We start from the raw sequence: 23,905 nt of genomic DNA on the forward strand, positions 1-23,905 counted from the left end.
GTAACCGATGATCCTTTATTAACGTTAACGCGGAGTTTATCAACGTCGACCTAAGTGGTTTCTTGCTTAATCCCGAAGTTTTCGGGGATAATGTCAAAGGGTGGGAATACTTCTTTGAGTGTCTCCGAAGACTGCTGTAATGGAGTATCGAACGAGAGAGAAAATTGGATACGTCTATATTAGGAAAGAAATTTGATCGTGCGAGCGAATCGAATTGCTTGTCTCGTTCCGCACAAAACTGTATTAATTGGTTTGAATTCTCAATATTCACTGGAAAAATTACACTGTACAACACCAAATTTCTTCCACAGTTACTGTTGGGTGATTCTGATAGAGTTTCTTGCGTTGATTCCGAGCCACGCCTTAATTTTCCTCCTAGAGGCACAATTTTTGCGAAACATGACTCTGAAAAAGAAACATTTTCCAACTTTAAATAAATATTCTGATGTTGTTACAAGAGATATTGAATTGTTTTTTACAGCAGAAGATTCTGTAGACTTTCCCGAATACAGTTATATCTAATATTAATACGTTATGATTGTTTAAACATGTTGGCGGCAACTCATGTCGGGCGAAGATATTTTGCTTCCTGATCCGAAAAAACGTCGACGTTCCAAACTTTAAAGGGTGGTTTCTCAAGATAAAAGTCTGCTCTATCGCGTGGTATAGTTCGATTTTCCGCCGGACCCTTATTTTTCAGATAAATTGAAGAATATCCTCAAAAATTGGTGCAAAAGTGATGTCTCTCCGTCGATAATGATTGTTTCAATGAATGTTAAATATGTTTAAACAATCATAACGTATTAATATTGGATATCACCGTATCCGGGAAAGTCTACAGAATCTTTCGCTGTAAAGAACAATTCGATATCTTTTATAATAACATCACAATATTTGTTTAAAGTTGAAAAATGATCACAGTGATCGCAGACAGTAAACGAGACTTCACCATAAATTCTTTGCCATAAATCCATTTGTTTAGACTCTAATGAACGCTAGCAGACCCTAACATTATTGTTAGTTACTTCAACTTAAAAAATGAACAATAGATTCGATCGAAATTGCTTCGAAGCCCCGTCGTTCAAAGCGAGCCCTTTAAAAACTGTTAAGCAAATTGAAGAATTAGTGGAGAAAGCCAGGAACCTCGTGAAAGTGTAGAATTCAACGAAGGGGGGGACCCTGTTTCGAACTATCAATTATCGGAATTGTGGCGACGCATCCGAAAAAGTTTTCCATCGAAGAAGTTTCGTTCCCGCGGTTCAATAAAATTTCTACTTCTTGAAAGGAACACTTCTCTTTGCATTATTGGAGCTTTCGAGAAGTGTCCTTGGATAAAACGAATTTCTGGTCGATCTTCGACAATAATGCTTCGAATGCCTTTGACAGCTACGACAATAGAACTCTCACCGGAGGCAGAGACAACGCGAATTGAATTGAAAGAAACCAGGTACAGCCAGCAAAAAGGATACGCGGTGCACACATGTAACGTTTTGTTATCGCTGTGATAAAAATATTGACGGCCGCGATAAGAAACTTGAATCCACGTCCTTATCAATTGGGAATACGCGGGTCTAGCAACAAATAATTGCGTCTGGCAGTCTGCCCTGTACGAGTCCTTGTATGTGTGTATATACATTGAATTACATTGTATATAAGTAGATATCAGGGACCAAAAATAACAGTTATTCACATAAAATCATTAATAAAAAGTTGATTATTATATTGAAATTTAAGATAATGAATGTACACACAACATATAAAGGAACAAATTCGAAGAACAAGATGATTAGGAAATATCGATTTTTATACTTCTTGGTTGCAAATAACAATTTGTAAAAAATGTTTCTTGTAGTCCTTTTTTGTAACTAATACGGTTTTAGTCGATGAAACTTGTCATTCTATGACTTTTTTTCTGTCTGATTGTAACAGTTATGGTCCCCGGTAGATATAGTATTCACGAATATTGTTGTAAATAAATAGTAAAGCTGTGCGAATTGCTTCGCATTTAAAATTTAATCTATGCGGTGGGTCATATTCGTCTGAAATTATGATAAGACGGAATAAAAACGTTAGGCACGAACGGATTTCAGGTGTTTTGTATTGATTGGCGACGTTGAATAAAGCTACCAGTTAATCGGATTATTGAAGGATTACTGCAAGTATCTAACAAGCTCATAATAAGCGGACGCAGATTATATCCGAGCATGATATAGTGTAGTATTTGTATTAGAATCCATTACCCAGTTTACTGTCCTCTATTATATCTTACAATTAAATTAAAATACATCGTTTGAAAGTGATCGTTTTAGAAACGTACGAATATTGATCGGAAATATATAATAAAATGCAGAATATTAAATGAATAAAACACATCATCTCGACTATGAAAATATGAAATAGATCTGATCCGCGCTACATAAAAAAAAAATAGAGATTCAATTCCATGCAACGTGTGCCCCGCTGAAAATTCATCGAGTCGCAGAAAATAGAATATCACATTTTGCACGAGGAAACATTCCGTTCCCGATTGTGCTAAAAGTTCCCTCTCACTCTATAAATCCTCGGGGCGGTGACGTCTTGGGGGGAAAAAAGTAACTTCTCCCCTTTGAATTCAGCGGGGAGAGAGAGGAGAAAGGTGTCTCATGCATTCTCGAACCTACCGGTTACGTACGAGGTCACTTGCGCGCCAGATTACGGAGAATAGAAAATTACAATTTTAGTTCTCGCCTTCGTTTTGCTTCTCCGCACGTCCGCGATTTGCATGTGGACGGCTGGGCCGAAAGAGGCGGGAGGGGAGCGCAGTTCTCCCGGATCTTGCGGGAAACCCGGAAGTGGTATCCGGGGAAAGTTTCCGCCTTGGAATTCGGCTTCCGAATGTTGGAGGGGTAGTTTGAAACGCGAGGCGCGAGCCGCGTGGCTATTGTCGTTGAAAAAAACATTCGCGACAACATTTTCATTAACCCCCGGCGGCGTGCTCGATAAAAAGTCACTTTCCGCTCGCCCTTTCGTCGCCGAGGCAGCTAATTAACGATCAGGAACGACCGTTGTGTGGAACTGTCGACAATGCTCTTGGCTGGTGCGCTTCGACGAGTTCTGCCGGAACAGCACACCGGCGAAGCCGCTGAGCGAGCACGGTTTACTTTAAGGTCTCTTTCACCTGCGTATGGAGTCAACCTATGCCACCGTACACGCGAATGCACCCTACGCAAGCTAAAGCTGTCATTTGCAAGCCCCTTAGAAATGGAAAAACAAGGCTCGCTACGGTCTACGGAAGTCTATTGCAGCACGGCGAATCGAAAGCTCCACCGAAGGCACATTTATACCCTACGTTCCGCGTTATCGGGCACCGTTCCACGCGACTTGAACGCGTCAAATGCTACGTCAGTCCCCGGGGACGGACGGTATCGAATTACACAATAATAATAATGCACTGAAACGGAGAAAATAATTTCTTTAGACATTAGTGTCTATAAACGAAAGCGTGGCGGGCTAAACTATATTGACCTAATCTTCGTGGGCGCTCCACGCTTTTATTTATAGCCACTGATGTCTAAAAAAAACTTATTTTCTCCTGTTTAGTGCATTTTTTTAAATACATTTTTTTATTTTCTACTTTCTAGTCTTTTTTAAATGGCAGGCAAGATATAGTAATACTGGTATAAAATACAGAACGATCTCAAATAACTTCTAAGTTATTTGTTGTACAGAAACAATGTTGAAACAAATGTTGCATGGTTCCTAGGGGAACATACAGTGCTGTAATCAGATTTTTGTTACCTCGATATTTTATCAAGATATAGAGGTTACCTTCAGTTTATTAAATAGACTGCCTAATATTTTTGATTGAACTCTGATGAAGCACAAAATTCTGCGTAAAAAAGTATTGACCTTCGTATATCATAAATCTAATAGTTAACGAGATATTATCGATATAATTTCCCATAAAATTTAAAATTTAAAAGTTAAAATTAAATTTCTTTTTTAATATTGCATTGTCATCCAGTTCTGAGCTATGTTTGAAGTTTCAAGTCTCTAGCTCAGCGGGAAGTGGTTTAAAATTCGATTACAAGATTTGACGCATACATATAAGCGTGGTAATATGCACCCAACTCTTTTTTTTAAACACTCTGAAACAACACCGTCCACGATAAGTCGAACAGCGATCTTTCAACAATTTCGTCATTCGATGTTTCATGGTTTATAAAACGTGGGAAGTTCGTAACACGCGCACTTGGTATTGATTTCAACTTTTCGAAGGTATTCAGGGAAATTGGACTCGTTAACCTTTAAACTGTGTTTTTGCCGGGAAGAGGCAAAAGGTAGCCAAGAAAAATCGCCACATTACTTTCAGCGTAGTCGGCTGCAAGCTTACGTAGTCTCCGAAAGACCGTAATTTTCAGGTTACCGAAGTATCAAAGTAAAAGTGGGAGCAAAAGTTAACTCGAATTTTCCCGGCGTCGGTTCGGTGATCGATAACATGTGAAAAACGGAAATGCAATAATCAAGTTGCTGCAGTTTCGAAGCCGCGATGACCCCGTTAACGTCGATACGGGTTAAACGCTGTTCCCGGTTGAATGTGTGTTAACCTTATTGTTAGGGACCGGCCCGATATCTGATAACAGGGAAGGGTGGCTACTTTAGAATTATCTGTTTGAGCTCAGCAAGCGAGATCACGAAAAAAAAAAACCGGGAGTGGATAAGACACTGCAGTTCAGCCGATATCTCAATTACTGACTCAGCATCGAAGAGTTTCCTTATTTTTCACCGCAGTCTCCTCAAATGATTTTTCAACGGAATTTCATTCTTTTTCTCGACGAAGACCGACCCTGCCCATTCGTACTCGTTAGGCAGTTTACCGACCGAATGAAAAATTTCGCGATTTTGTTAAACGACTTCGAAAAAGAAGGAGGTCACTCAATTCGATCTGTATGTGCCTTTTTTTTTGTATTACAAATCTTGTAATCGAATTTTAAATCACTTCCGGATGAGCTAGAGTCCTGAAACTTTACAGGGTGACAAGAAATAACGGAGTTAAACATTTCTTATCATAATTCTGACAAATCGACGAATTTTGGGTGGCCGTTTCGAAACTTCTTCAATGTATGAATACTAAAGGTCGTATAATTCGACAGAATTATAATAAGAAATGATTAACTCCGTTATTTCGTGTCAACCTGTAAATATTTCTCTTTTCTTTTCGCTGTAATCGACGCGTTCACGAATTTCTGAATAAAATTTCGTCGATCTGGTGTTCAGTAATGAAGTTCCTCGAAACGTTTCCGATGGTATCCGTAATAAAGGGTTCCGCAATTTTTCGCGCAGTCAGTTTAATCGGCCGGCTATGCCGGTTAATAGCCGTAAATTGCGACATCGGCGTTAATGGCTCGTGGAGCAGGAGAAAACAGCTCGCTATCGCTACTTATCAGTGGTTCAGATTCAATTGGCACTCGTTTTCGCGCCGGAGAATGATATTATTCGGCGTGGTATGTGTTTCACGTTCCGCGGAAGCGATAAAGTGGAATTGCGGCGTATTCAAAAGGGAACGAAAGAAGAATGGAACGCGCTACGCAAAGAACTGCAGATTTTTCACGGCGGCGCGGCACGGCGGGAGGCGTCATTAACGTTCATTAAACGTAAACTTGGTGGTACGGCGGCCCGCGCACGTGTGTACCACGCGCGCCATATTTACGTGAATACGTTTGTTCCTTTTTCCGCGTTCAACCGACTTTCATCAGCCAGCCACACCAGATTGTATCGTTTCGCACTTGTGAAAGTAGAAATTTCGGGAGCAAGACTGCGAATATAATTAGCTTTACAGCTCGAATATTATTCAATGGTCCCATGAAAAGAGAATAAACAGTAAGATGACGAGAAAGCGCATGATAATATGCATCGGCGGCGGCACACAGTGGTCCAAACGGCCGATTTATAAGTGCAAAAGTCTAAACGCTTCTAATAATCGATAATTCTGTGTTACATGTATTCTATACACATTAGATAAGCATAAAGAAGGCTAATTGAGTTCCGTAAGTTTTTTTAAATATCTTTTTTTCTTAAAATATAGCAAAGAGGAAGCAACATATTTCAATTTATAATGCCAGTTTTAATGTACAGTGTTAGAAAAGAAAAACTTGTGCACAATTCTTCATTTTTTACAAAAGTATAATTTTCAGAAATGAAATCTACGACAACAACAATAATAATACATATAAAAAAACACAATAATAATAAAAATAAAAACAAAACAATATTTATATCTAGTTATACTATTATATTTACATCTAATTAGATATAATTATATAACCTAACACAATCCAAGCTGTTAACGATCTCTTCGACACAATAAGAATGGGAAACATTCATGTGGAAGGCCCATAATAATAGAAAATCAATCTCGTTTTGTTTACGCTCTCTACGACTCGCAAAAAGAACTGCCAATCGGCCCTCCAACAACAATGCCACAACACCAGGCATTCTTTGCACATTATTGCCTAATACGTCTATTAATCGTCTATTATATATTATTATAATAGTATGTCTATTATATATGTACGTCCTACGCGTACTCGTCATCGAACTGTACCAGAAAAAATAAAATAATTTACTAATCTGCATTTTTCTACAAATAAATTTGATGAAACCATAAACTACATATTTCATTCCTAATATTCATGTAAAAATTAACGCGAATACGGGCGAGTATCGTTAGTATTTCCTACCAACTTAAGAAATGAATTTCTTAAAACCTCTTCGTTCCACGCGCACTCGTCATCGAACTGTATCAGAGAAAATAAAATGACTTGCTAATCTGCAATTTCCTGCTAATAAATTTGATGAAACCATAAACTACATATTCCATTCCTAATATTGATGCAAAAATTAGCGCGAATACGGGCGAATATCATTAGTATTTCCTACAACAAACTTAAAAAATAAATTTCTTAATACTTCCTTGAGGAACATTACTTAAACATTTCCGAAAAATTGTTTTATATTTTTTTTCATATCTTCCCAATGCTTCTGAACACGGCTATTATAATTAGAAATCGATATTATCGTTCTAGACAATAAATAAGAGTTGAAGAGGATGTCCTTTATATCGATGTACTTGTCATACTGCTACTTTCAACCTATGCCACACTTAACAATAATTGATTTGAGAAGTAGTATTGTCGATTTCAGCTTCTACAGACATATGTGTTGATGTAAGAAACAGTATTAAATGCCTACTTCATGTTTGGTTTTTTGACTTTTGCACTCCTAAATCGGCAGTTTGGACCACTGTGCGGCAGCAGGAAAAAAAAAACACATCGACACGAGGTATATAAACGGTCCGACGCTGAACATGTTTTCCCGCTGCAGCAGGGAAATGATCGATGCGAGACGCATAAATGGCAATGTAATGGTTGACGAAATTTAACCGGCAAAAATCCCGGAAAATATTGTAATTGCGCGAACGCGTATACACAAACGCGCCATTTCGCTGCTGATGGAAAATATCGAAATAGCACTTCTATATCGTAAAATGAAACCAAAGAATTTCATAGAATAAAAATATGTATTTCGTTTTTTTTTTTCCATGAAATTGTAGTTGAAAAAAGCACTCCACGCGCGTTCTCACAAATATGGCCGACTGCTCGTGACATTATTTGCTGATTCTATGTTTAACGAGTATACGTACTGCAGGTTTTACCTCGTTCATTACCATTGGCTATCCGTCGACCATCAGTTTATACTTTATACCACGTTGCATGCAGAAAAAAGTACCATGGCCATTGGCGGTGTTTACAAAATGAGTAGAAATGGACGGAGATGGTCAGTCGTACGAACCGTAGGTGTTTACGTCTTTCCTTGTAACATTTCTTTGAAAGGGAGACGCTACGAATACTCTTCCGTACAAATGTCTATAGCTACGTGTACAATACGCGTACAGTATGTAAATTTTCTTCCGATATCGATGTAGAAACCGGGGACCAAAAATAACACTTATTATTCTAAAATATAATATATAATATATAATACTAGGTAATATTTTCTATTCTAAAACATTTTATTTTGTGATTCAGATTGGTAAAATAGAAATATTTTATTTTCTGGATCACAAATTGTTGCAATAGAAATATTTTATGTTGAGGTTCAGATTGTCAAAATAGAAATATTTAATTTTCGAAATTGTATAGTCTTGTTTAAAATACTGTTCTCTTTAAGCAAAATAAAATCTAAAAAATTGAATAGTATTTGAAATATTTGTACCGCCAAATAACGTCCAACTCTCTTGATCGAAATAAATATCTCTCGGCGATCGAAATAAATTTCGCTCATTGATAACTGTTATAATATATAAAAAATATGTTCGGTTACTTATAATCCTTATTTGTAACCAATACGATTTTAGTCGATGAAATACTTCTTATTCTTAATATATAATATATAATACTAGGTAATATTTTCTATTCTAAAACATTTTATTTTGTGATTCAGATTGGTAAAATAGAAATATTTTATTTTCTGGATCACAAATTGTTGCAATAGAAATATTTTATGTTGAGGTTCAGATTGCCAAAATAGAAATATTTAATTTTCGAAATTGTATAGTCTTGTTTAAAATGCTATTCTCTTTAAGCAAAATAAAATCTAAAATATTGAATAGTATTTGAAATATTTGTACCGCCAAATAACGTCCAACTCTCTTGATCGAAATAAATATCTCTCGGCGATCGAAATAAATTTCGCTCATTGATAACTGTTATAATATATAAAAAATATGTTCGGTTACTTATAATCCTTATTTGTAACCAATACGATTTTAGTCGATGAAATACTTCTTATTCTTAATATATAATATATAATACTAGGTAATATTTTCTATTCTAAAACATTTTATTTTGTGATTCAGATTGGTAAAATAGAAATATTTTATTTTCTGGATCACAAATTGTTGCAATAGAAATATTTTATGTTGAGGTTCAGATTGTTAAAATAGAAATATTTAATTTTCGAAATTGTATAGTCTTGTTTAAAATACTATTCTCTTTAAGCAAAATAAAATCTAAAATATTGAATAGTATTTGAAATATTTGTACCGCCAAATAACGTCCAACTCTCTTGATCGAAATAAATATCTCTCGGCGATCGAAATAAATTTCGCTCATTGATAACTGTTATAATATATAAAAAATATGTTCGGTTACTTATAATCCTTATTTGTAACCAATACGATTTTAGTCGATGAAATACTTCTTATTCTTAATATATAATATATAATACTAGGTAATATTTTCTATTCTAAAACATTTTATTTTGTGATTCAGATTGGTAAAATAGAAATATTTTATTTTCTGGATCACAAATTGTTGCAATAGAAATATTTTATGTTGAGGTTCAGATTGTCAAAATAGAAATATTTAATTTTCGAAATTGTATAGTCTTGTTTAAAATACTATTCTCTTTAAGCAAAATAAAATCTAAAATATTGAATAGTATCTGAAATATTTGTTCCGCCAAATAACGTCCAACTCTCTTGATCGAAATAAATATCTCTCGGCGATCGAAATAAATTTCGCTCATTGATAACTGTTATAATATATAAAAAATATGTTCGGTTACTTATAATCCTTATTTGTAACCAATACGATTTTAGTCGATGAAATACTTCTTATTCCATGACTTTTTCTTTGTTTTTTGGTTATAACAGTTAGGGTCGCCGATAGAAACAAAGAAACGTAGAGTGTCCTACATTCTCGCCCCTGCCTGTATCTCGACCAGCAACTTTTTATTTTAATGCGCTACCATGCACGCCATAAGCACACACGCCGTGACAAATCGCTGCAGAATTTCGCCGTGGCCATTGTTGGCCGTTCCGGTATCGAACCGTCGAACTTCTCGTAATAACTTGGGAGAATTCGTTAACTTGCCTCGTGCGGCGCGCCGGTGTGCTCTCGCAACACGAGCAAAAAACTTTCGAGTTTTTCAAGCCGTGTGCACAGTTGCATGGTCACGACGTGAAATCTGTTTGTTACGTCCGCTTGATTCACTGCGCTCCGACGCGACGTCGCGCCCGGCCTGCTCGAAAAGTCGAAAAGTTCAGACCCGTGAAACGACAATAAGCCGCTCGTAAAGCATCGAGTTCTCCAGGGAGCGATCGAATCCTCCACTTATACTTCCGGTTCAAGTCCACGCGGCAATGGAGAGGACGAATTTTTCACGTGGAACCTGAGGAGAGGCTGATCTCTGTCTCTTCCTCTTCCCCATTTACCCTTACCTCTACCCTTCCCCCGGTAACCGAACGGTTTTCAGTCTTTCTACGAATATCTACCGGGCGTTGATCAAAATATCGGCCGTTACCGAATAAATTTTACACACCGACAAGATGAAAAAAGTTCTCGCGTCCAATCTTTTATTTATAAGGGCCCGTACAGTCACAAAGGCTACGTTCGTCAACTATTATTCGATTTCCTTCTTCGCTTTTGTATATTATTATCGGAAATATTTATGCATTAACGCTTCGTGCCTCGAGACGACCTGGATTCAACATTCCATTTTCTGACAAATATGAAACATGTTTGTAAGCGATACCGCAACACTGCATCTGCTACAAATATTATGTACAACAGCGCAAGAAAGTATTTCGACGCTATACCTTCCAGTCTCGAAGAATCTCTTTGATATCGTCGAGAAACCGCGATAATCTTGGAAACCTTAACAGCACATCGAGCAACAAAAAGATCGCGAAAAATCGATGTGGAAAGACTCGATGTGTTTCCGTTTTCGGAGACAGCGAACGTGCTGTTAACAAACATAGGACTGTTCCGCACCAAGGGAACGTTGTTAACAAAGAATTACGTACTGTCCGTTTTCCCGCAGGGGATTCCTGCAGGTGGAAATGCCGTCTGGATACGGTTAACCGGATCCTGACGGCCGATTCCTGTAGGGGCCTTTGGAGAGTAGCGTCCCGACGGACTCGATGCGCTACCAGTGCCGAGAGTGTAGGCTCTCAACCAGGAAGTGGCTTCGGCTACGAAAGGTCCCACCAGTCGACCTAAACTGATACGACGGGGGCCAGGTGGCCCAGGGGCATGTGCTCCTGATGCTGGAGCTGCTGGGGTACATGCCCTACACCCTGGCCGTGGGATGGACCACCTTGGTGGCAGTGGTTGATAGCTAAATGATGGCTGGGAGCCTCTCCAAGGCTCCGGCAAGTGAGCTGGGTCCCAACAGCTTCGGGTACCGACCTGCTGAGTTGCTAGAGCGAGGAAGGACGCTCGGCACCACCAGTTGTCTGAACGCACTGATTGGGCGTATCCCAATTCCTCGCCCATGGGGGTCTGGTGGTCCATGGGCATGTGCTCCTGATGCTGGAGCTCCTGAGGTACATGCCCTACACCCTTGTCGTGGGTTGGAGCATCGTAGTGGCAGTGGTTGATAGCTAAATGATGGCTGGGAGCCTCTCCAAGGCTCCGGCAAGTGAGCTGCGTCCCAACAGCTCGGGTACCGACCTGCTGAGTTGCTAGAGCGAGGAAGGACGCTCGGCACCACCAGTTGTCTGAACGCACTGATTGGGCGTATCCCAATTCCTCGCCCATGGGGGTCTGGTGGTCCATGGGCATGTGCTCCTAATGCTGGAGCTCCTGAGGTACATGCCCTACACCCTTGTCGTGGGTTGGAGCATCGTAGTGGCAGTGGTTGATAGCTAAATGATGGCTAGAAGCCTCTCGAGGGCTCCGGCAGGTGAGCTGCGTCCCAACAGCTCGGGGACCGACCTTGGTAGAGCGAGGAAGGACAATCGGCACCACCAGCTGTCTGCTCCCAGGCCCTACAGCTGACGAGCATACTGGTAGTTGCTGCCCTATGTGGGGGAACGCGCTGATTGGGTGTATCCCAATTCCTCGCCCACGGGGGCCGTGTGGATAAGCTTTTAGAGCAGGTGTCGCACGTAAAATCACTCTCGACGACGAGGTACTGTCCGTCCAACGAGAGTTGGCACAGATTTTGCTAGTGGGGGATCTGCGAGATCCCATTCCTGACGCTCGGCTACAGACCCCACTCTTGCGCTTAGGTTCTGGCGGGAACGGTCGTCATTGGAGCTCGGCGTCACCACATCGACTTCGTCAGGCGATTCGGCCAATCGCGGAGGACGTGGACCGCGGAGTAGGGATGCCACGTGGTATCTACTGTCCGTCCAACGAGAGTTGGCACAGATTTTGCTAGTGGGGGATCTGCGAGATCCCATTCCTGACGCTCGGCTGCAGAGCCCACTCTTGCGCTTAGGTTCTGGCGGGAACGGTCGTCATTGGAGCTCGGCGTCACCACATCGACTTCGTCAAGCGATTCGGCCAATCGCGGAGGACGTGGACCGCGGAGTAGGGATGCCACGTGGTATCTACTGTCCGTCCAACGAGAGTTGGCACAGATTTTGCTAGTGGGGGATCTGCGAGATCCCATTCCTGACGCTCGGCTGCAGAGCCCACTCTTGCGCTTAGGTTCTGGCGGGAACGGTCGTCATTGGAGCTCGGCGTCACCACATCGACTTCGTCAAGCGATTCGGCCAATCGCGGAGGACGTGGACCGCGGAGTAGGGATGCCACGTGGTACCTACTGTCCGTCCAACGAGAGTTGGCACAGATTTTGCTAGTGGAGTGCAGGGTTCTGGCGGGAACGGTCGTCATAGAAGTTCGGCGTCACCACGTCGTCTTCGTCAAGCGATTCGGCCAATCGCGGAGTAGGGATACCACGTGGTACCTACGAGTTTCTCCGTGCCAACTCTCGTTGGACGACCAGTATACATATCGTGGTAACGAACAGGGGGCCAAGTTCGTAACGAAGCGGTGTTCTGGAATGAAACAGCGGCACGATAACTCTTGCCGGGATTACAACTGAACGGTTTAAATCAGGTTTATTATTCAGCAAAGTCCACGTCATCGGATAATTCAATAGTAAAATTGGTCCAGGGTCCGCACAGAGTACAGATACTCGCACTAATGAAACCTGTCTCGCTTGGGGAACAAAGTGTTTTCGCATCGATACAAAGACACGCACACTTCGCCCGTACACATCCCGATCTACTGAAACACGACCGCTGGCGCACAGTTGCCGGCTGCATATACCCGCGTTTATTTGCGGCGCCTAGGTGCATTTAAACTTGTAAAATATATCGCGGGCGAAGAGTACCCGGGAATATTCTTCTCTGTCGGTTTCCGCGAGGGAAATTTTGCAATTCTGATTATCGTTTGCGGCCCCGGCTTGCATACCGTTCAATTTACGTAAGCTTCGCTCGCAGCTGCACCGTCGCCACCCCCGTGGAACCTAGTCCTTCACAACCCCCCTCCCTCCCTCCCCCTTCTCGCTCGTTCGACCTGCCATCACCCAAGGAAAAATGAAAATTATAATTGATCGACTTGTTTCGCGGCGAACTACGACATTCCGCGAAAAGCGTTAGGAATTAGCGCCCTCTCGTCGAATCGCATAAATTTGTCACAGCTTCGCTACGCCGGATAACTGTTCCCTTGCTGAAAATTCTCTGGAGAACAGGATTGAAACTTTAACGAGGTTAAAGGGGAAGTTTGACGAACTTATCATGCCGCATGGAGGAATGCAAAGGTGCTGTGTGTCTCTATTCGGAATTTATGCTTCTGTTGCTTAAGAGTCAACGAGCGCGCTACACAAAAAATGGTAGACCTCGCCGAAGTCGATTTCGAAAGATCAATTTTCGAATAACTCTCGAAAGGTGCTCGCTTTGTGCAAGTTCTCGCGATATGGTAATTCGGGTATATTATACCATACATTATATGTAGATGAAACACGACCATGGTGGTTTCTCATGAATTGTCTGGAATCCTCGCTTTGCGCGAGCTTTCGCGATAATTCAGGAATATTATACCATACATTAACGATGAGATACGACAATTATGGTTTTCATAGATCGGATATTTTTGTGAAAAAACACTTGAGAATTTGTCGAATGCGCGTTCAGTCTGCTCGTGCGCGAGTCGCGCTGTGTCCGACTAATGCAAGCTAGTTCTACTAGGAATAAGCGCTGAGCAGCGTCGTTTAGGGTCATTCCATGCCAAATGGATCACTTTTTGCAGGAACCATTGCGTTCTAAATGAAATATGTTGTAAGCCATTCATTTTGCTGGTCTTTGAATTTTTTTAGAAATGGCAGGACTTCAAAGTTTTCTATTTTTGCCAGTTTGACGAAGAACAAAATGATTAGGGAAATTTATTTCGATCGCTCATAACAGTTACTTGATGCAATAAATTTATTTCGATCGCTCATAACAATTATTCGATGCAATAAATTTATTTCGATCGCTCATAACAGTTATTCGATGAGATAAATTTATTTCTTACGAGCGATCGAAATAAATTTCTCTCATTGGTAATTGTTAGAAATGAATTTCTCTCAACGATAACATTAACCAACAAGAGAAAAAAATGTTCAGTTACTTATTTGTAACCAATACGATTTTAGGCAAATACTTGTTATTCCATGAATCTTTTTATTTTTGATTATAACAGTTAGCTTCCAACTTTCAGCTCATGAAAATGATTGGAGATAGAAGTAAATGTCCATATTAATAGTTCCTGCGTCTTCAAATAAATACGGACAATTTTCCATAGAAATCTCGAACCTACTAATACATTCAATTTCCATCGGTCAAGAAATACGTTGAAGTACGTTGACAGAGTATGTCAGTTTTATAATGGAGTACTGCTTCTGAATTTTACAGTTTCGATACAATGCACGATTTTATTCCCAAAAAATGTGTATCTTACTGATCTGCTGGTAAATACAAAATAATGTTTCTACGCTCGATTAGGTTTAGTATACACGTGTAGCGTACACGGCTTAGTCGAGTTTGCCGTCCAAAAAATATCGAATGTGTTTTAGCGACGAACAGCTGTACCTGGTCAGCTATCTACAACTCGCATCGTCCGCTTACAAAGCCATCATGGACTGTTTTATCGATTTCACTGATTGATTTTGAATTGACAATGTCGTCGTTCTAAACCATACTGATTGAAATGGGGTAAACAATTTGAAAGCACTAAGTTAATCGTCGTGATAAACGACTAAGCATCACGTCAATGAACTTACTCGAAAACAAAAATGAATATTTACATATTCTTCTTGTATTATTTAGGCAAACAATATTCTGCGTTCTCAATTGATCTAATTTGAGAGACTTAAATTATGCAATATTTAGTTTCTAATCTACGGGAATTAACCGCAACTTTCACGTCCAATTTTCAAGAAGAACGGTCGCAGATAAGAGCTACGTGTCGAATTACATTTCCGAGAGAAATGCTTGCAGAAAATTGATGAAAATTGGCACGTGTGCAGGTTGGTTATGTTCCCTTGTTAGCGGCTTGTTGAGAGGAATGGCGGCAGATTTAATCGTTCGATTGGCAGGCTGTTACGGTTAAAGCAAGTATGCAGCGACATTGTAAGAAATTCATGACACGGTTTCATGCTTTCATCGATCTCCGTGCAGCCGTGGGTCTAGGCGACGTTTGTCATAGTGGGTAAAAAGAAAAAAAATAAACGAAAATTCTTCGTTCACAAAGGCCAAGATCCGGGAAGTTGGAAGAGCTTTTTCCCCCCTTTCATTTCGAACTGAAAGGAATTCTGGAAAATGTAGGCAGGTACATGTCGTATGCTGAAAGTTTCTGAGGACTGCTTTTGAGGATTGCAATGTTCTCAATCTTCCCGTTCGCCTCCCCACTAGTTTCTCGCTGCATTATTCGATATATCTACGTTTAACGCTGGCGACCCGTTTTACTGTTAAAGCACGAGCAAGACTGAAAGCAGCCGCTCGCTGTCGTCTTGCAGTTAATTACTTTCTTCCCGAGTTGTCGCTTGATACCTTGTTATAGCCTGCTTATACAAATAACACGGAATCAGAACGGAAATGCCACAGCGCTTCCATTCATACGAGTTTCTTAATGAAATTTCGAGCAAATCATTTCGCAGATAGCAACCATTTTCTCGTTGCTGCTGCTAGTTTGATTCCCTAATTGGATGTACAGGCTCGATACGGGATGTATCGAGTATTTAGCGACGATATTACAAATCGTTATGAATATCTTATGCATACATATGTCACAGTTCGTATGTGCAACATTTCTGTACAACATCAATTCTTCGGAGACTTTCGAGACTTTTCCAGAACTGAAATACGGTTGAATTGCTTCGAAACTTGCGAGAAAAAGTATGAAATATCCATCAAAACTTGCGAGTATGACAGAACGTGAAGCCACAAGCCACGTATAAGCGCAGGGATAAGGATCAGCGTAGCAATGCTCGCATATTCCTCAACTGTGAAATACTTTCTCTTGGTGGAGTTTCGCACTTGACGTTCACTTGCCGAAAATGGCAGTAGCGTGCGACATATTGAATAGCTCTGACGTAGAGGATGACCTAGTGATGTCGTTAATTCGAGGTGGTAAACGTTTCAGAATTAGTGTATTCTGGCAGTCACCCTGACTGTCATAACCAAAAAGAAAAAAGTCATGGAATAACAAGTATTTTAAAAAATAGAAGGACATAAATGTATTAGTTTCGGCTTAATAGTTCAATTAAAAGAAGAATACAGTTTTTATTTGACTTCTGTGACCTGCAATCAACGCAAAAACATGTTCTATTTTGCATAAAAATCCGCCGTCTAATTATAAGTAACCGAAAGTTTTTTCTCTTGTTGGTAAATGTTATCGTTGAGAGAAATTCAATATATCGATCACTTATAACGATTATAGATGGGAGAAATTTATTTCGATCGCTCATATTCGATGAGAGATCCAATTTTTCGGACGCTAATAAATGTTACTTGCTCTTCGAATGTTTTTCTTTAGATTTTCTGTAGATTATCTTAAATTTCAATAATAATATCAACTTTCCATTAATCATATTTATCGTAGAAAACTTTAGAACAACTGTTATTTCGGTCCCTGGTTGGAAATAATACAGCAAGGGTTTTATATTTTTCCACAATCTATTTCTAACAAGTAGTACATTCTTTACCATCGCATTTTCACCGAACATCACATAATGCTACCACCAATATGTGTGCTTCTCCACTCATATAAAAAAAGAGTGCACGACAATCACATTGATCAACATTGAAATAAACTTGATTGAACACACCTTTTATTCTGCGTAATGATAGTAGTATTTCTAGTTGGAAAGGCTTCATTAAATTCGCATTCTGAAACCAGACATTTAATAAACGCCGACCAAATATTTCGAAAAAGTTCACTGCTGCATCAAAATAAAATTTCAGTTTGTAAGCATTGCCATTTAAAAGTTTCTTTCGTCCGCGGCGCCGTATCTCGTTCATTCCCGAAAGCGAGCGTTTAGAGAGAAACGCAAATTCCGTGGATATTCATATAGGAAAAGCAGATTTTTCAGCAGAAACGGCCAGCTAAATTCCGGACCACCGCGTGGCTACGGGACGGACAGAGAGTTTCGAACATAGTCTTTGTCGGTTGTAACTCGGGAACGATGGAAAATTCACAGATCTGCCTGTGTCTCGTGGTGAAATAATATGTCCGTTCAAACATCAGACCGGTGTTTTACGCGTTTCACCGGGGTCGGAATCGCCCCACGGAGTTTTGTCCCCATTCGTGGCTCGGTGACATCCACCTACTTCCATGTTGCCGGAAGCTAGCACGTAATAAGAGGTCTCATCCTGCAGCGACATCAAGGAGCAGCAAAAGCTCGCCTCTGTTTTAATATGAATGGCGTATATACTGTTCAATTCCTCCGGGCTTTAATAGTCCGAATCGTCGATAATCCGAATGAACGGAACCGTCAGCAAGAAATACAAAAAAGGGTGGCTTCTGAGAGAGAGAGAGAGAGAGAGAGAGGGGGGATGGAGGGGTTGAGAAGTGATATACATGCACTGGTTGATTCGTAACAGAAGAGAGAAGAGCGTGGTGGGGGATCTGAAGAGCGGATTTGAGTAACGGTAGTGGGAGATATGTATATACGACGAGCACGTTGATCGAGGTTATGGTAAAAGGGTGGGGGATTCGGGGGCGGAGAGAGGGGCGTGAGGAAAGCGGAAAGAAAAATGTGTGTTTGTAAAGGTGCGTTCGTGTTGGTGGGCCGTGGATGGTTACCGAAGAGAGACATAGAGTGGGTTAGGTGGCGGAAGCGCGAGAGAGGAATTGTCATTCGGTGGAATTGCAATTTCTCGCTGACGCGTGCTGTGCAACCTCCGGCGCGAGGAGTAAAAGCGGACTAATGATGCACACTAGACTTAATGCTCCGTTCCTGTTCTCATTTCCCACAAAGGTGCGAGCTGCCTGCGGGATGTCAGCCTGGAAATAGTTCCGGAGGCAGTGCAACGTGGTCAGAAGGCGATTCTACGCTGCCATTACGATCTCGAGGGGGCTCCTCTTTACTCCCTCAAGTGGTACCGTGGCAGGCACGAGTTCTACCGTTTCACACCGAGCGAGGACCCGGCCACCAAAATATTCAACATTAGCGGAATCCACGTAGACGTGAGTCTTCTCAATGTTATCTTTATTTCTTGGTGGTTCTAGCGCAGCCCCGGTCGATTCGCCGTTGCGAATGCCCTAACGGGATTCCCGGCACGACCGGATTCGCACGAATGATCGGACACCGTGTAACTTGGGTCGAAACAGCTCTACAATTTCATGACCCTTTGCACCGTGAATGTTCTTCAAGTTTCTTCCCGGCAACCCTTTTGTTCTTTCAACCCTTAAGTGGACCTTCGAAAAATTGTTGCTTTTTCGAGGTGCATCTCTAATGAAAACGAAAAGAAATAATTGTAATATTCTCTCCTTTGACTTTTATTTCAGTAACGATCGCAATGGCCTACAATCTTTTATTTTTGGAATTTCGATTTGAACGATATACAGGGTGTACCACGCAACACTTTTCACGATTTTTCGGTGTGGGACATCCTGCAGAATCCGAATCCGTAATAAAAAAATACCATGCACCATTTGAAAAATGTAACTTCCGGTCTCAATTACCTATTTCCGGCCGAAACCGGAAGTTAAAAATATCACCATTTGATAGAGCGCATCTGATTTATAAAAGAAACACTTGGAATTTTTGAAAATAATCTATTTTCGAGATTATAAATGGGTGGTACGGATGGTCTGGGACCAAAGAATTGGTTGTTTTCCTTTTTCTTATGATAAAATTATGGAGTAGTTGATTCGATGTAATGCAACTGCCATGTAATGATAATTATTTGGATAAAAGTATTTTCATTATCATTTTCAATATTTTATATTCGAAGTCTATACCCAGGTCTGGTTTCAACACACTATTTCGCGACATCTGCAACGGTCTAATGGAATTTTTCAATTCCGGATATTTATGCAGTTGCAACAGTTGCAAAAAAGAAAGCACAGAGATACATTTACGTTTACAAACGTAAAAAAAAATTTTCTTCTATTTTTATCGTACAGTGTTTTCCGCAGGGGAAAATGTATTTTTCAACAGCCTGTTATGGAATCAATTATGAAAATGGAAATTTGCATGGAAGTTCGTAAATTAATATACGAAATGTATAATTTTTATGTGATATTTAACACGGTAATGGCATTGTTATGCAAATAATTTCATGTCTGTGTAATTTCGGCTTTCATAAATTCGAGCAGAAAAATATGAAATTACAAACGTTCGTAGTCTGTCTAATGAATAGCATATCACTCTCGGAATCGTTTTGTTATTGCATCGTATTATTATACGATTGTATCACGGAACTGTTTTATTATTCTATCTTCATAACAAATACTTTTCATATTCATTGCTAAATAACTTACGCAAACACGCATGCGCTTGTAAAACATACAGAAGGTTTAAAAGATGAATATTTTATAATTATCTACACACTTGTAGTGGACCACATTAACGCATTAAAATTGGCGCGAGACATTTGTTTTAATTGCCCCATGCCCTATACATATTTATATCGACAATCAGTTTGTAAGAACACTCGTACTCTTTCAGTCAGGGAGCAAAAATAACAATTGTAAAATTTTCTACAATAAAAATCGGATCTTTATGCAAAATAAAAACGTTCTGCGTTGATTGTGCGAAGCAGGAATAATATAAACATTGATTTCATCTCTTAATGACATTGTTACATTAAAAACTACATTATGATATTCTTAAATTTTTCTAATCCTTTACTGATATATATTTTACTCAACCAAATTCTTCGTAAATGCATGAAGATCCGCATTATCGACACAAACACTAGGCATCCTAAGTGAAAATTGATCTATTCACCGCCCTAATTCTCACGAAAAATCATATTAAAAACTTTTCAAAAAAATGCACTTCTTTTTGTCACTTCTATTCGTTCTTTGATTCTTTTGATTTCCTCTGAAATATTTCTGAAGACCATACAGTTTTCTATTTCAATTATTCATTTTGGGGTGAAAAGAATGCAGAGAACCCGCACGAATCGGCGATTTCAAAGTGTGGAAATTCCCACAACGCGACTCCCGTAGAAATCAAAAGCCGACGTAAAGGCATTCATAGAAAAATCCGCGGGAATGGCGGAAGAATCGTTCGGGGTGAAAAAAGGGATGCGCTCGCGTGAATCATCGGGGAAATGCAAGTAGCGGTGGAGGTTACACGGGCGCGGCGGTGCCCTTTCCGAACCAGATACACGAATTTATCACATTGTGCTCTGCTGGATGCTCGTTAACACCGGGCCAGACCGTTGTAATCGGCGTAAAACAGTCCGCTTTTATCATCATTGGTACACACTTCCGTACGCAGTTCCGCGGTACGGTTTCACGCAGTTCCGTAGCACGGTGGTTTGGAAGAGATCGATGCAACCGCCTCCGTAAGCACGCGTTTACGCGACTGAAAACAAGTTCGGCTGGCCTGTTGTTTCGGAGTCCAATGAATGATCCGGGAACGCCGTTACACACGGCTTTTACGTTTACCGTGCCCGCTGCATATGGGTCTGTTCCCCGATGCCATGCCATGCCGTTTCGTTCCGTTCCGTTCCGTTCCGCTGCTGCCGCTGCACTCGCTGCAGCCGAGAGACGCGTCCGATACGATGGCTCACTCTTCTGGGCCGTGAACGCGCCGAATGAAAAATATTGTTCGCGTGAAACGAAAGAGACGCCGAATTGTTTCGTTTGGTACAGCTGCCGTGAAATAGGTTGATTCGGCTTTGGCAGGCTTTTAGGTCTCCTCGCATTGTAATCTTTATTTGCCCGCGACAGGATCGAACCGACGCGCGAAACGCCACGCGACTGCATACACATACCAGGTTCAAATCGACACGTCTCGCACCGGGCCAAACTACACGGATCCGGAAAAATCTCGCTTCGATCGAAACCACCGGGGTCGTGTCCGTAAGTTGTCCACATGTTTTACAGTTCTGGTTCGTCAATATCAAAATATCTAATTTTTCTCCTATAAAACAACCAGCAAAAACCTTAGAGGAGAAGGCTGAATCTTCAAATCTGTAATATTCGGTTGGCAAATAAGTTCGGTCGGTTTTTGGGATTTATTCCACTGTAGAAAAACCGAACGAACTTATTTGCCAACCCAATAGATTTCTTCTTTTTTGTTTTTTTAATTTATTTATTTATAATGTTGCTTCAACGTCATTAGCAACATGTAATAGATTTGTTCGGAGAAAAATGCAAGATGTAGTTATTCACCAAGAAACGTCGAGTCCTTGATAACTCCGACAAAAAATATTGTTCGCAATATAATGGCTCCTTCAAACCATTCAAATAGTACAATTTGAATAGGAGGATATATTTAGGTGCACCACCATGTATATTAAAATATTAGAACCATTTCATTGGCGGATAAATTCAGAAAGTTTCTCTTTCCCAACATCCCCCGTTCTCCGCTTCGAACCATTTTGCCGCGCGCTTTGAACAGTATTTTCATTACGTTTAGAGACAATAAAGATTTTTATGAGTTCTCATTTAAGTAGCGATTGTCGCGTATTATATTAGGTCCTGTTCAAGGAAAGTTAGTTCTGTCATGATGGGGCCAGCAAGTTGTTTATTTATTTCTGTTTTACACGACACATTGGAATTTCATGACGCAGGGGTTGCTGTAAAATCCACGATATACAACTGTAAACTCCCGTTTTATGTTTGTCTCGCTGTACACTCCTGCACATAAATAATTGAGTTTACTCGTATACAATGTGAAAACATTCGGGTAAATAAAAGTTGTGCTCCTCTGTGAACAAAATTCTACGGATACCATCTGTTTACTTCCCGCGTGACTCGGTCTCGCGATTTCTTACTGCTGGATTCCTATTCTAACGACAAAATGTAATTTGCTAGACTTCGTTCGAAGTTACGGGATCCACTTAGATGCGTTTTCCATTTTTTTCACCACGCTTATATCAGCTTACCGAGTTGTCGTTGTACGCGTCAAATCTTGTAATCGAATTTTAAACCACAACCCGATAAGCTAGAGACTTGAAACTTTAAACATAGCTCAGAACTGGCTGACAATGCAATATTAAAAAACAAATTTAAAAAAAGAAAACTGTGCGTCTAGGAGAAAAACGAATTTTAATATTAACCGTCACGCACGTGATCGCGTTCAGCGATCCCCACTCCGCGCGCCAGCTCTCCCCACTCCGACTCGTGTATGTCTGGCCATTATCGACTACTTCTACTTACGTTTATTGCTCGCAAAGACGGACAAACACACAACCGCATTCATTTCGAAATATAAATGACGGGGAAAGAAATGAACGAACCATAACTCGAAACTAGAATTTCGAAAGAAGATTCATGGTACGATACATGGGAGAACAATACTCTAATAATGAATTCTGAAGAGAATTTTACACAGCTTATTCTCTGCAGCATCCCATTCCTCTTGCAGGCGGCATGGTTCGCCGCTTTCATTCTTCGGTACACTGGGCATGCTCGCTACAAACAGGTCATTATAATAAATCATATTTCATCCGAGAAGATTATGCCGGTTTTTGTGATCTCGCCCGCCGTTTGAACTTTCTTTTCATGCGCCGGCAAAAGAGCGAGTCTGATTCAATCGCTAATAGCAACTTAATAACAAAGAAAAAGCAGGGACTCTCTAATAACCGTCCTTTTTCCACCGCCGCCACGCTGGTGATTGCGAGATTTTTACCCGCGTTGTGAGCACTCAGCGTCACATAAATTAATGAGGAAAAAGTCTCTCTCTCTCTCTCTCATCTTTCTCGTTCGTCTCGATCTCCTCTGCCGCCTGTTTCCTCGCAGTCGCGTCTCGTCTCTCTCGTTGTTTCGCGCGGTATCTTCTTGCTCGGTCATTTAAATCCCGCTAATTATGCATATTTTGTTTCACCATTTCCCGATTAAACGATCCCTGCGCCCTGCCATGGTGTCCTCTAGACGCCACGTTCCTTCGCCGCTATCTTTCCCTCGATTCCAACGCGCTCACCCGCTTCATCGAGCCAATTTACCCGAGTGCCGGGGTAATTCCTGATAAGATGACGATTTCCTCGGGCTCCAGCACCCGCTCCCCCGGCCCCGGAGAAACATTTCGCAAAAAAAACGGCATCCTTTGTCGCGACGTGCCCTGCGTCGATATTAACATTTTCCTCGGTCGGACCGAGCCGCCGCGCCGGAAAAACGAACGCAATCATTCTTTTTCGGTGTGTGCAGCTGTGACCTAAATATAAAGGGTGCGCCGAAATTCCGGGTGCAAATAGGGTCGGAGAGATTGCGGGGATTGAGATAAGACCGAAATCGCGTTGACGGTTTCATTCTCTAGACAATCGCAATGAATGGGGCATTCTGATTTTCAAGGTTGTTCTCGCGCGAATTTTTCGTATTTTACTTTATATTTTACCACTTTTAGTTGATTTATCCGAGTGTCTCACAACCCAACCACTTTTCTCAGGAAGCCAAAAAACATGTCCTCG

At 40.8% G+C, this 23,905-nt stretch overlaps 1 protein-coding gene across 1 annotated transcript in view; it reads left to right on the forward strand.

The window, feature by feature from the left end:
• Positions 1-23,905, forward strand: part of LOC143218485 (uncharacterized) — a 190,764-nt gene that overhangs the window by 77,462 nt on the left and 89,397 nt on the right. The window contains exon 2 of the mRNA XM_076443685.1: positions 18,295-18,503. Coding sequence (XP_076299800.1) covers positions 18,295-18,503 — 209 coding nt within the window. The remainder of the gene's footprint in view (positions 1-18,294; positions 18,504-23,905) is intronic.

The sequence above is a fragment of the Lasioglossum baleicum genome, chromosome 19, assembly GCF_051020765.1.
Source record: "Lasioglossum baleicum chromosome 19, iyLasBale1, whole genome shotgun sequence".
Classification (NCBI taxonomy): Eukaryota; Metazoa; Arthropoda; class Insecta; order Hymenoptera; family Halictidae; genus Lasioglossum; species Lasioglossum baleicum.